At 42.9% G+C, this 12,759-nt stretch overlaps 1 protein-coding gene across 1 annotated transcript in view; it reads left to right on the top strand.

Annotated features, from left to right (window-relative positions):
- The window catches only part of LOC133572578 (calsyntenin-2-like), an 839,649-nt gene that overhangs the window by 749,215 nt on the left and 77,675 nt on the right, over positions 1 to 12,759 (top strand). Inside the window, exons 10-11 of the mRNA XM_061925391.2 lie at positions 2,393 to 2,559; positions 10,208 to 10,356. Coding sequence (XP_061781375.2) covers positions 2,393 to 2,559; positions 10,208 to 10,356 — 316 coding nt within the window. The remainder of the gene's footprint in view (positions 1 to 2,392; positions 2,560 to 10,207; positions 10,357 to 12,759) is intronic.

Genomic DNA, 12,759 nt, shown 5'->3' on the forward strand with positions numbered 1-12,759 from the left:
GCATGAACCTTAAGGCTCATTATTAGGTTTAAATGGCAAGGCTGAAGTTGATAGGTCGGCCTCCACTATCTTCACTATGGAAAGGCTGATTTCAAAGTGTTTGGACATGATTCTAATATTCTTACCACAAACACAAGTAGATTTTTTTTTAAAAGCTCTCATCAGCAATGAAGAGTGATTGGATACATTTCTATTAATATTCTATTGTGTTTGCTGAAGACAAAGCAAATACTGAAAAATATACAGGTAAAAGCCAGTAAATTAGAATATTTTGAAAAACTTGATTTATTTCAGTAATTGCATTCAAAAGGTGTAACTTGTACATTATATTTATTCATTGCACACAGACTGATGCATTCAAATGTTTATTTCATTTAATTTTGATGATTTGAAGTGGCAACAAATGAAAATCCAAAATTCCGTGTGTCACAAAATTAGAATATTACTTAAGGCTAATACAAAAAAGGGATTTTTAGAAATGTTGGCCAACTGAAAAGTATGAAAATGAAAAATATGAGCATGTACAATACTCAATACTTGGTTGGAGCTCCTTTTGCCTCAATTACTGCGTTAATGCGGCGTGGCATGGAGTCGATGAGTTTCTGGCACTGCTCAGGTGTTATGAGAGCCCAGGTTGCTCTGATAGTGGCCTTCAACTCTTCTGCGTTTTTGGGTCTGGCATTCTGCATCTTCCTTTTCACAATACCCCACAGATTTTCTATGGGGCTAAGGTCAGGGGAGTTGGCGGGCCAATTTAGAACAGAAATACCATGGTCCGTAAACCAGGCACGGGTAGATTTTGCGCTGTGTGCAGGCGCCAAGTCCTGTTGGAACTTGAAATCTCCATCTCCATAGAGCAGGTCAGCAGCAGGAAGCATGAAGGGCTCTAAAACTTGCTGGTAGACGGCTGCGTTGACCCTGGATCTCAGGAAACAGAGTGGACCGACACCAGCAGATGACATGGCACCCCAAACCATCACTGATGGTGGAAACTTTACACTAGACTTCAGGCAACGTGGATCCTGTGCCTCTCCTGTCTTCCTCCAGACTCTGGGACCTCGATTTCCAAAGGAAATGCAAAATTTGCATGGTTGGGTGATGGTTTGGGGTGCCATGTCATCTGCTGGTGTCGGTCCACTCTGTTTCCTGAGATCCAGGGTCAACGCAGCCGTCTACCAGCAAGTTTTAGAGCACTTCATGCTTCCTGCTGCTGACCTGCTCTATGGAGATGGAGATTTCAAGTTCCAACAGGACTTGGCGCCTGCACACAGCGCAAAATCTACCCGTGCCTGGTTTACGGAACATGGTATTTCTTTTCTAAATTGGCCCGCCAACTCCCCTGACCTTAGCCCCATAGAAAATCTGTGGGGTATTGTGAAAAGGAAGATGCAGAATGCCAGACCCAAAAACGCAGAAGAGTTGAAGGCCACTATCAGAGCAACCTGGGCTCTCATAACACCTGAGCAGTGCCAGAAACTCATCGACTCCATGCCACGCCGCATTAACGCAGTTATTGAGGCAAAAGGAGCTCCAACCAAGTATTGAGTATTGTACATGCTCATATTTTTCATTTTCATACTTTTCAGTTGGCCAACATTTCTAAAAATCCCTTTTTTGTATTAGCCTTAAGTAATATTCTAATTTTGTGACACACGGAATTTTGGATTTTCATTTGTTGCCACTTCAAATCATCAAAATTAAATAAAATAAACATTTGAATGCATCAGTCTGTGTGCAATGAATAAATATAATGTACAAGTTACACCTTTTGAATGCAATTACTGAAATAAATCAAGTTTTTCAAAATATTCTAATTTACTGGCTTTTACCTGTATATATGGACAACACACAGCAAAGTAAGAATACTCCCTTTCCAAGTCACATGGAAACCGTACCATAAATGTTTAAGAATTTCTCGTCTTTCTCGCTGTGTCTTGTTTGCTGTCGGCAGGAATGATCCGTATATACAGTTAACTGGTAAAATTGCCACATATAGTACTCTGCTTACCAGTGTTCAAAGAGCAAACAAAAATACATCTCTGAGGCTAAATACGTTAGACATGTACAATCGCCCTGTAACAATGTTCTAATCACTTGACCATGACATGGTGCGTCTAAATCAAGTTTTAGACATTTCAACCAGTTTTCAATGGCAGTGTGTCCTAATTGTTTCTCTCACAAGAAATTGCACTTCACATCACAATCATTATAAAAATGTATTTCTTAGGTTGTACTTCTTTACTTTTAATAAACAAAACTGTTATTAATAAAGTGAAGATCAATTGTCCATTTCCAACTTAAAGGTTTTCATAGGCTGTCTAATTTTTCTGATGTGTGTGTTTTTTTTCATCTAGAATTGACCGTTTGAAAATGGTGACTTTTTTGTGTTTAGGTGGCGAGGTGACCAAGCCACGGTTTACTCAGTATTTCCGGGGCAGCCTATCTGGACTGACCATCCGACCCGGGAAGATCGAGAGTCAGAAAGTCATTTCCTGTCTGCAGGCTTGTAAAGAAGCACTGGATATCAACTCCCTTGAGAGCCTGGATAAGACCATCAAGGTACGAACGCAGAAAGTCCCACGAGAGTATGTCCAAATTGACTGGTAAAATAATTCTGACTTTTCTAGGAATACAAAGTTAATTAAGGTTTCAATCAATCAAGCTTTATTGCAGACTCCAACGTCCAAGTAGACATACAATCACCACTAATAGGAAACGTGAGCTGGCATTAATTAGACCGTCGTGTGACAAGTTAGTTTTTCCCTACTGATGAAGTGTTGTTGCAATAGTAATCCTTTAACTACCCAAAGGAAAGTCATTGGACACATGACACAGTGTTTATCACTTAAATCAATCAATCAGTAGTTTGACTAGACACCTTAATCCATCCGTCCATTCATTTTCTTCCGGTTGGGTCGCAGCAGCAGCAGCAGCCTGAGCAGAGAAACCCAGACTTCCTTCTCCCCGGCTACTTCGTCCAGCCACTCCCGGGGATCTTGAGGCCTTCCCAGGCCAGCTCAGAGACATAGTCTCTATAACGGGTCCTGGGTCTTTCTCGTGGCCTCTTATCGGTTGGACTTGTACTGTATACCTTCCTAGAGAGGCGTTCGGGGGGCCTCTTGACCAGATGCCCGAGCCACCTCATCTGGATCCTCTCGATGTGAAGGAGCAGCGACATTACTCCAAAATCCTTCCAAATGGTAGCAGTTATCAGCCTATCTCTAAGAGAGAGTCCCGCCACCCAACAGAAAAAAATAATTTTCAGCCATCTTGTCCTTTGGGTCACGACCCAAAGTTAATGACCATAAGTGAGGATAGGAACGTAGATGGGCCGGTAAATTGAGAGCTTTGCCTTCGGTCCACATCACTGCAGACACTGCACTGATCCGCCTGTCGATATCACGATCTATTCCCCATGGTTTTTGAACTTTTCCACTTGGGGCATGACCTCGTCCCCAACCTGAAGACCTGAAGATGGTACTCCATCTTTTCCCGGGCGAGAACCATGTACTCGAGACCTGAAGATCACAGCCAGATGAAGCCAGTAGGACCACATCCATCCATCCATCCATCTTCTTCCGCTTATCCGAGGTCGGGTTGCGGGGGCAGCAGCCTAAGCAGGGAAGCCCAGACTTTCCTCTCCCTAGTCACTTCGTCCAGCTCTTCCCGGGGGATCCCGAGGCATTCCCAGGCCAGCCGGGAGACATAGTCTTCCCAACGTGTCCTGGGTCTTCCCCGTAGCCTCGTACCGGTTGGACGTGCCCTAAACACCTCCCTAGGGAGGCGTTCGGGTGGCATCCTAACCAGATGCCCGAACCACCTCATCTGGCTCCTCTCGATGTGGAGGAGCAGCGGCTTTACTTTGAGCTCCCCCCGGATGGCAGAGCTTCTCACCCTATATCTAAGGGAGAGCCCCGCCACCCGGCGGAGGAAACTCATTCCGGCCGCTTGTACCCGTGATCTTGTCCTTTCAGTCATAATCCAAAGCTCATGACCATAGATAAGGATGGGAACGTAGATCGATCGGTAAATTGAGAGCTTTGCCTTCCGGCTCAGCTCCTTCTTCACTACAACGGATCGATACAGCGTCCGCATTACTGAAGACGCCGCACCGATCCGCCTGTCGATCTCACGATCCACTCTTCCCTCACTCGTGAACAAGACTGGGTGAACAATTGAACTCCTCCACTTAGGGCAGGGTCTCCTCCCCAACCCGAATATGGCATTCCACCCTTTTCCGGGCGAGAACTATGGACTCGGACTTGGAGGTGCTCATTCTGAGCACACAGAACCACATCATCTGCAAAAACCAGTGACCAAATCCTGCAGCCACCAAAGTGGATTCCCTCAACGCCCAGACTGCGGCTAAAAACGATGTCCATAAAATTATGAACAGTATCGGTGACAAAGGGCAGCCCTAGCGGGGTCCAACACTCACTGAAACTGGGTCAGATTTACTGTCGGAAACGCCGACTAATCTCTGACACCGATCATACACTTTTAATCCCCTGTAATATTAATCCCCTTTTTTAGTGAGCCATTTATCACAATTATATGCAATCCTTTTGAGAAGGCTCTGTTTCAGCATGAGTGTGCCTGAAGATACAAGGAAGGTCTTGAAAGTTCACGGGAGGATGATTTACTGCAGTGACCCAGTCAGACCACTGAACTCAATCCCATCACACGTCTTTGAAATGACCTGGCGATTGTAAGAAGCACCCTCAGGTATAATACAAGTGTATCCCCGCTTCCCTTTGTTGAAAGGCAAACTTCACACTGGACTTGTTGTCAGTCAATCTCAGATCGTCACAATCACACCTGCAAAGGGCTTTAAATGGTCTCTCAGTCCAGTTCTGAAGCCTACACAAACATGGGGAAGACTTCAGATTTGACAGCTGTCCAAAAGGCAACCATCGACACATTGCACAAGGAGGGAAAGACACAAAAGGTTATTGCTGAAGAGGCTGGCTGTTCTCAGAGCTCTGTGTCCAAACACATTAATGGAGAGGCAAAGGGAAGGAAAAACTGTGGTCAGAAAAAGTGTACAAGCGATAGGGATCACCGCGCCCTGGTCAAGATTGTGAAAAAAAACCCATTCAAAAATGTGGGGGAGATTCAGAAGGAGTGGACAGCTGCTGGAGTCAGTGCTTCAAGATCCACCACCAAGAGACGCTTGAAAGACATGGGTTTCAACTGCCGCATACCTCGTGTCAAGCCACTGTTGACCAAGAAACAGCGCGAAAAGCGTCTCACCTGGGCTAAGGAAAAAAAGAGCTGGACTGCTGCTGAGTGGTCCAAAGTCATGTTTTCTGACGAAAGCAAATTTTGCATTTCCTTTGGAAATCAAGGTCCCAGAGTCTGGAGGAAGAAAGGAGAGGCACAGGATCCACGTTGCCTGAAGTCTAGTGTAAAGTTTCCACCATCAGTGATGGTTTGGGGTGCCATGTCATCTGCTGGTGTCGGTCCACTCTGTTTCCTGAGATCCAGGGTCAACGCAGCCATCTACCAGCAAGTTTTAGAGCACTTCATGCTTCCTGCTGCTGACCTGCTCTATGGAGATGGAGATTTCAAGTTCCAACAGGACGTGGCGCCTGCACACAGCGCAAAATCTACCCGTGCCTGGTTTACGGACCATGGTATTTCTGTTCTAAATTGGCCCGCCAACTCCCCTGACCTTAGCCCCATAGAAAATCTGTGGGGTATTGTGAAAAGGAAGATGCAGAATGCCAGACCCAAAAACGCAGAAGAGTTGAAGGCCACTATCAGAGCAACCTGGGCTCTCATAACACCTGAGCAGTGCCAGAAACTCATCGACTCCATGCCACGCCGCATTAACGCAGTAATTGAGGCAAAAGGAGCTCCAACCAAGTATTGAGTATTGTACATGCTCATATTTTTCATTTTCATACTTTTCAGTTGGCCAACATTTCTAAAAATCCCTTTTTTGTATTAGCCTTAAGTAATATTCTAATTTTGTGACACACGGAATTTTGGATTTTCATTTGTTGCCACTTCAAATCATCAAAATTAAATGAAATAAACATTTGAATGCATCAGTCTGTGTGCAATGAATAAATATAATGTACAAGTTACACCTTTTGAATGCAATTACTGAAATAAATCAAGTTTTTCAAAATATTCTAATTCACTGGCTTTTACCTGTATATCCTGAAAATATGCAAACAAAACTGTGTTTAGATAATTGATACTTCAAACTTGCATAAATAAATATTAAGGAATATAACATAACTTGGCTTCTGAGAGCTTCAAAATGTAATGAATAAAATGCTAAAGTTGTTGATAAACAAGCAATTATTTTAATAATTAAATATAGTCATTTTAAATTAATTATTATGATATTTTAAAATTAATTATTTCTAATATGTTTATTTTAATGTATAATTCTATGGCTGGATGTAATAAGGAGTCAGAAAAAATACAAATAAAAATACAATTAATTTTTTGCAAAATATAGTAAAAATTTATTTAGTTTTTTTTTTTAAATTAATAAATATATTTATTTTTAAGTAAGATAAACATAATAATACAATTTATCTTTAGTCTGGATGATTTAGTTCTTGTCACCTTGTCAATAGGGAGATTTTCGGGAGAATATTTGTCCCGGGAGGTTTTCGGGAGAGGGGCTGAATTTCGGGAGTCTCCCGGAAAATTCGGGAGGGTTGGCAAGTATGACTTAGCCAAGGACGACTGTATCTTTAAATGATGTAAAGTTGTTCTACTTTGTTAGCTGCTGTCTCCTAAAAATTATGTGTGGGGTTTAACGGGGAACTGCACTTTTTTTTAATTCTTTTTTTTTGCCTGTCATTCACAATCCTTATGTAAGACAAGAACACATTTTTCTTTTTATGCATTCTAACTAGCTAATAAATGCGATCAAAAGTCCGCTTAGAATGGAGCCTATAAAAATCGCTCTATTCTGCCTATGAAGCCCTTAAAAAGCATCCAAACACCTCCATTATGGTTTTATACACATTATGTAAGTAGATATGTAATGTAGTAACAGGCACATTCATAATAACTTGTATCACAACTTTGCTTTTATCTTTGACTACATCACTGATTATTACTCACTGCAGACTTCATGAGAGCCAACAAACATCATAAAACATCACTTACTGTAAAATGTCTGATGTCATTAGGATGCCGACTAATATAATCCTGTTATGGTCCCGCTTAGATGAAAAATGACTCATAATCCTTGCGAAGAAAAGGGGATGGAACCAAGCGTCTTCTCATGTCTTTCTCGCCATTGCCGGGTCTAAATGGAGTGTCAAAGTGTACTAATCAAAGTGACAGGCACCGTGGCAAGGCAGCGGCTCACCAGTCAATTATAATAATAATAATAATACATTTTATTTAGTATAGCGCTTTTCAGAGCACTCAAAGACGCTTTACAGGATCAAAAAAACATTAAAATATAAAACAGTTTAAAGTAATAATATAAAATACAGGAAATATAAAAGCAGTAAATTGTAAAATACATAATAAAACAGGACAATTACATTATGTCAACATAGCCACATAAGATAGTGATCACAGTGCTGCTATAAGTAGTTTGTCTGCTTTAGCGATTATAATAGCAATATCACTAATACTTGGTTAGTATTCAAGGCATTGGTGTTTTTTTTGGTCATTATTTATTGGGTTTTATGGGCGCAATAGAGGACCTCCCAATGGCTCCGGACTTTTATTTCCGTTTATTTACGAGTTAGAATGGATTTTTAAAAAAATACATCCGTGTTCATGTCTTTTCATAATAATTGAGAACGATTCCCCAAAAAAGTGCAGTTCCCCAACAGGGAGGGACAGCACAATGAAAGGTAAATGACAGGGTGAAAGTGGCCTATGGAGGAGGTATGGCAATAGAAAGCAAAGTGCAGCCACAGAAGTAGATAAGAAGAGACGGTAAGAAAGTGAAAGTGTGATGGGGAAATAACAGGGGCAAAGCAGAGTGTGAGGAACCCCATGGTGCTGCTAAAAGCCAGAAATCATCAGACCAGAATCTTTTTGCCATAAAGATTGGCCACAAATAACTATGATCAGTTGGCAAATACATCAAAGATGGTATTTTAATCCATTTCTAATGGATAAAGCTTTGGCCTGGACAAGAGGTCATCAGGTGGTCCCCAATGTTTACCGAGTGTTTCGACTCTTAACCACAACACTCTCCGGTTGGTGGGTCAGCAGCGACTGGCCAGATCACTGCCCCTCTCATCCAGGCTTCCAGCTATTGTCCTCTCTTTTATGCCAGAGCCAACAGGAGGCTCTCTGCCGCTTCTCCCAGCCTACGAACGGCTGATTTCCTCAAGAGACCTCTCAATCCGACCTTTGTCATCAGATTCCACACAGATTGAGCAGGGAATCCTCGACATCCAACTTCCACTGTCATCAGCCATGCTGTCCACCCCTTGTCCCGCCAGTCCTGGACAAGTTGTTGGTACTTTGTTTTCTTCCTTTCTGCCGCTTCCTCACATCCCTCCTCCCACGGGACAGTAAGTTCCACCAGGATGATGTACACGACAAAGAACTCTTATACATTGTCCATTTGAGAGAAGACATACTCTGTGTGCAATACAAAACACAGAAGTATATCAAGTGACTATGTTATCCATCAAGTCATTCCTCCCTCTTCCGCAAACGTTCATCAAACACAAGGCCAAGGTGGCTTAGGTTCAAGTGTTCAGATTGTAGCCAGTTAATATTTCAAACTTGAAATTTGAGTGCAATTTTCAACCCATCCTAAAAATCTCGGTGACTAAGGCCAAAAAACGAATCAAACAGTTGTAGTCTGTGGGACTTACATCATGTTCAGGATCATGGCAGTGGATGTACCCAAACCCAAATGATTTAGGGACAGACTATCATTGGGAGATTTAGATTGGGGCAATATTTCCTTCCAGACTGAACATCTCCGGGTTGGGGAGGAGACCCTGCCCCAAGTGGAGGAGTTCAAGTACCTCGGAGTCTTGTTCACGAGTGAGGGAAGAGTGGATCGTGAGATCGACAGGCGGATCGGTGCGGCATCTTCAGTAATGCGGACGCTGTATCGATCCGTTGTGGTGAAGAAGGAGCTGAGCCGGAAGGCAAAGCTCTCAATTTACAGGTCGATCTACGTTCCCATCCTTACCTATGGTCATGAGCTTTGGGTTATGACCGAAAGGACAAGATCATGGGTACAAGCGGCCGAAATGAGTTTCCTCCGCCGGGTGGCAGGGCTCTCCCTTAGAGATAGGGTGAGAAGCTCTGTCATCCGCGGGGAGCTCAAAGTAAAGCCGCTGCTCCTCCACATCGAGAGGAGCCAGATGAGGTGGTTCGGGCATCTGGTCAGGATGCCGTCCGACCGATAGGAGGCCACGGGGAAGACCCAGGACACGTTGGTAAGACTATGTCTCCCGGCTGGCCTGGGAACGCCTCGGGATCCCCCGGGAAGAGCTGGACGAAGTGGCTGGGGAAAGGGAAGTCTGGGCTTCCCTGCTTAGGCTGCTGCCCCCGCGACCCGACCTCGGATAAGCGGAAGAAGATGGATGGATGGATGGACTGAACATCATTTGTTAACATTTTTTTTTTTTATGTAAACAAAACATCCTGGATAATATCCAAGACTGACAACCACTGAATATTATGTGGCTATTGTCAGTGCTCCAACTGTTGCAATATTCAACCAATATTCCTCAATGTTTATCCGATAGTTTAATCTATCAAAGTGGCGTGTCTAGAGTGTTCAAACTGGTAGCAGAATTATACGAAAAAACAAATATACAACAGGTTACGCTTCAAATGTCAATGTTTTACGTTTTTGTCCACGCTGCAGTTCAATTCCGACTGTTTGCACATACATAAAATGTTTTCATCTTAGTGTGAATGGTACAATTTCATTTTTTTTAATCCAACCTGCATGGTGATAAATAAAAATTTACGACAATTTTCTACAAATAATTATTTGATTAGTGATTATAAATTATAATAGTAATAATAATATTATTACTAAATCTGATATGTGTCAGATGTGACGCTAGTCTGGACTTGCGATAAGAATCGAAAACCGGTACTATTTTTCTATTCCTGGTAATCATTGGCCAGTTTTCAATTCCTGTGGATTCGAATGACGTCGCCCAAGCCGCAAACCTTCAAAGGTTACATTTCACAATGTTCCTTTTGATCACCTGTTACCTGTGCTTGTTCTTAGTTTCACTTCAACCCATCTCAGTCCATTCTGGTGATGGAGGGAGAGGATTTAGAAAACATGAACACTGCCCTGAGGAAAGTCTCCTACATAAACTCTCGCCAGTTCCCCACCGCAGGAGTACGACATCTTCGCATCTCTACTGCTGTTCAGTAAGTAAACACTTTTTCTTCCTCTTATTTGTTCCTCTCAGTTGACTTTTTCCAGGCTTTTCCGGCCAGGCCAATTACTTTACCTCAGTTCAATCTAACATGTTTAGTTTTGTGCATATATTAGCATGTTAACACGTATCAACACCTATGCTGATAATTAAAAAAAACACTAAAAACAAACATCACAGTTGACTTCGAGAGAACTCACAATCTCTCACAATGATCCCACATCCTTCACAAACCCCGTTTGACTTTTATTTAGCAGATTGTCTGTGTACGCGAGTATTGTACAACCTGCCGGAAATGAAACAGGTTCATCTTGAGGGAGCACTCAAATTGATTCAGCCTTTGCACCAGAAATGTTTCTGACTGATTTATTCGTATTATGCAGTCCACAATTGCAGGTGGAATATCCAGATTTCTTCCAATCTGTCCTTAGATTCATTATTCAATAATAGACTTAGACTTAGACTTAGACTTAGACTTCCTTTTTATTGTCATTCAAATTTGAACTTTACAGCACAGATAAGAACGGAATTTCGTTACATAAGATCATGGTAGTGCAGGATAAAAAAAGCAATAAGGTGCATATATAAATCAATAAATATATATAAATGATATATAAATATATATATAAAATAAATAAATATATATAAATAAATAAATAGACTATTGTACAGATAAATATATTGCACTTTTTCACATGCGTCCACGTTTATGGATGTATGTTATATTGTCTTTTTTATTCCAACGAGTTAATCCATTTTGGGGGGAGTTGAGGGGATAATTTAATTATGATGCGTTCAAGAGTCTTACGGCCTGAGGGAAGAAGCTGTTACAGAACCTGGAGGTTCTGCTTCGGAATCTGCGGAACCTCTTTCTAGAGTCCAACAGTGAAAACAGTCCTTGGTGGGGGTGGGAGGAGTCTTTGCAAATTTTCTGAACACTGGTCAGGCAGCGGCTTTTTGCGATCTCCTGGATTAGAGGAAGAGGAGTGCTGATGATCTTTTCCACCGTCCTCACCACTCTCTGGAGAGACTTCCAGTCTGAGGCATTGCAGGCTCCAGTCCAGACAGAGATGCTGTTGGTCAGCAGGCTCTCTATAGTGCCTCTGTAGAATGTGGTGAGCATTAATTCAACCTCATTCCTGTACTCAAATTGAATCTAATCTGTTATATTGTTCAGCAAATGCACATTGTATTATGCATATCCATGGTCCTTTTTATTTAAGGTTTAAATATTTTTTTCAGCTTGCATGTACAGTTGTACCTCAAATTAAGAGTGCCCCAATTTAGGAGTGTTTTGAGATAAGTGCTGTCTATTGGTTAATTTTTGCTTTAAAAAGTTGCAAGCAAAATTTGGAGTTACAAGCATCCCCACAATTTGTTGGTGTAGCAAATGCCACAATGAACCCTGTAAGGTCCGACCAAAACATCTGCACTGTAAAAAATCTGCACAATTTACGGTAAAATACTGGCAGTTGTGATTGCCAAAATTCATTGTAAAAAATACAGTCACGATGTATAGGACATTACGATGTGTTGATGTTTAATCCGTTAATTTTACAGTTGGTAACTGTTTTTGCTTACAAAACAATGAAAAAAAAGTGATATATTGTTAATCTGTTTACAAAAAACCCTATAGAATTTACGGTAACATACTGGCAGTTGCGTTTGCCAGGAACTCACCATCCATCCATCCATCCATCCATCTTCTTCCGCTTATCCGAGGTCGGGTCGCGGGGGCAGCAGCCTAAGCAGGGAAGCCCAGACTTCCCTCTCCCCAGCCACTTCGTCCAGCTCCTCCCGGTGGATCCCGAGGCGTTCCCAGGCCAGCCGGGAGACATAGTCTTCCCAACGTGTCCTGGGTCTTCCCCGTGGCCTCCTACCGGTCGGACGTGCCCGAAACACCTCCCGAGGGAGGCGTTCGGGTGGCATCCTGACCAGATGCCCGAACCACCTCATCTGGCTCCTCTCGATATGGAGGAGCAGCGGCTTTACTTTGAGCTCCCCCCGGATGGCAGAGCTTCTCACCCTATCTCTAAGGGAGAGCCCCGCCACCCGGCGGAGGAAACTCATTTCGGCCGCTTGTACCCGTGATCTTGTCCTTTCGGTCATGACCCAAAGCTCATGACCATAGGTGAGGATGGGAACGTAGATCGACCGGTAAATCGAGAGCTTTGCCTTCTGGCTCAGCTCCTTCTTCACCACAACGGATCGATACAGCGTCCGCATTACTGAAGACGCCGCACCGATCCGCCTGTCGATCTCACGATCCACTCTTCCCCCACTCGTGAACAAGACTCCGAGGTACTTGAACTCCTCCACTTGGGGCAAGATCTCCTCCCCAACCCGGAGATGGCACTCCACCCTTTTCCGGGCGAGAACCATGGACTCGGATTTG

Source organism: Nerophis lumbriciformis, linkage group LG30 (assembly GCF_033978685.3).
Source record: "Nerophis lumbriciformis linkage group LG30, RoL_Nlum_v2.1, whole genome shotgun sequence".
NCBI classification, from domain to species: Eukaryota; Metazoa; Chordata; class Actinopteri; order Syngnathiformes; family Syngnathidae; genus Nerophis; species Nerophis lumbriciformis.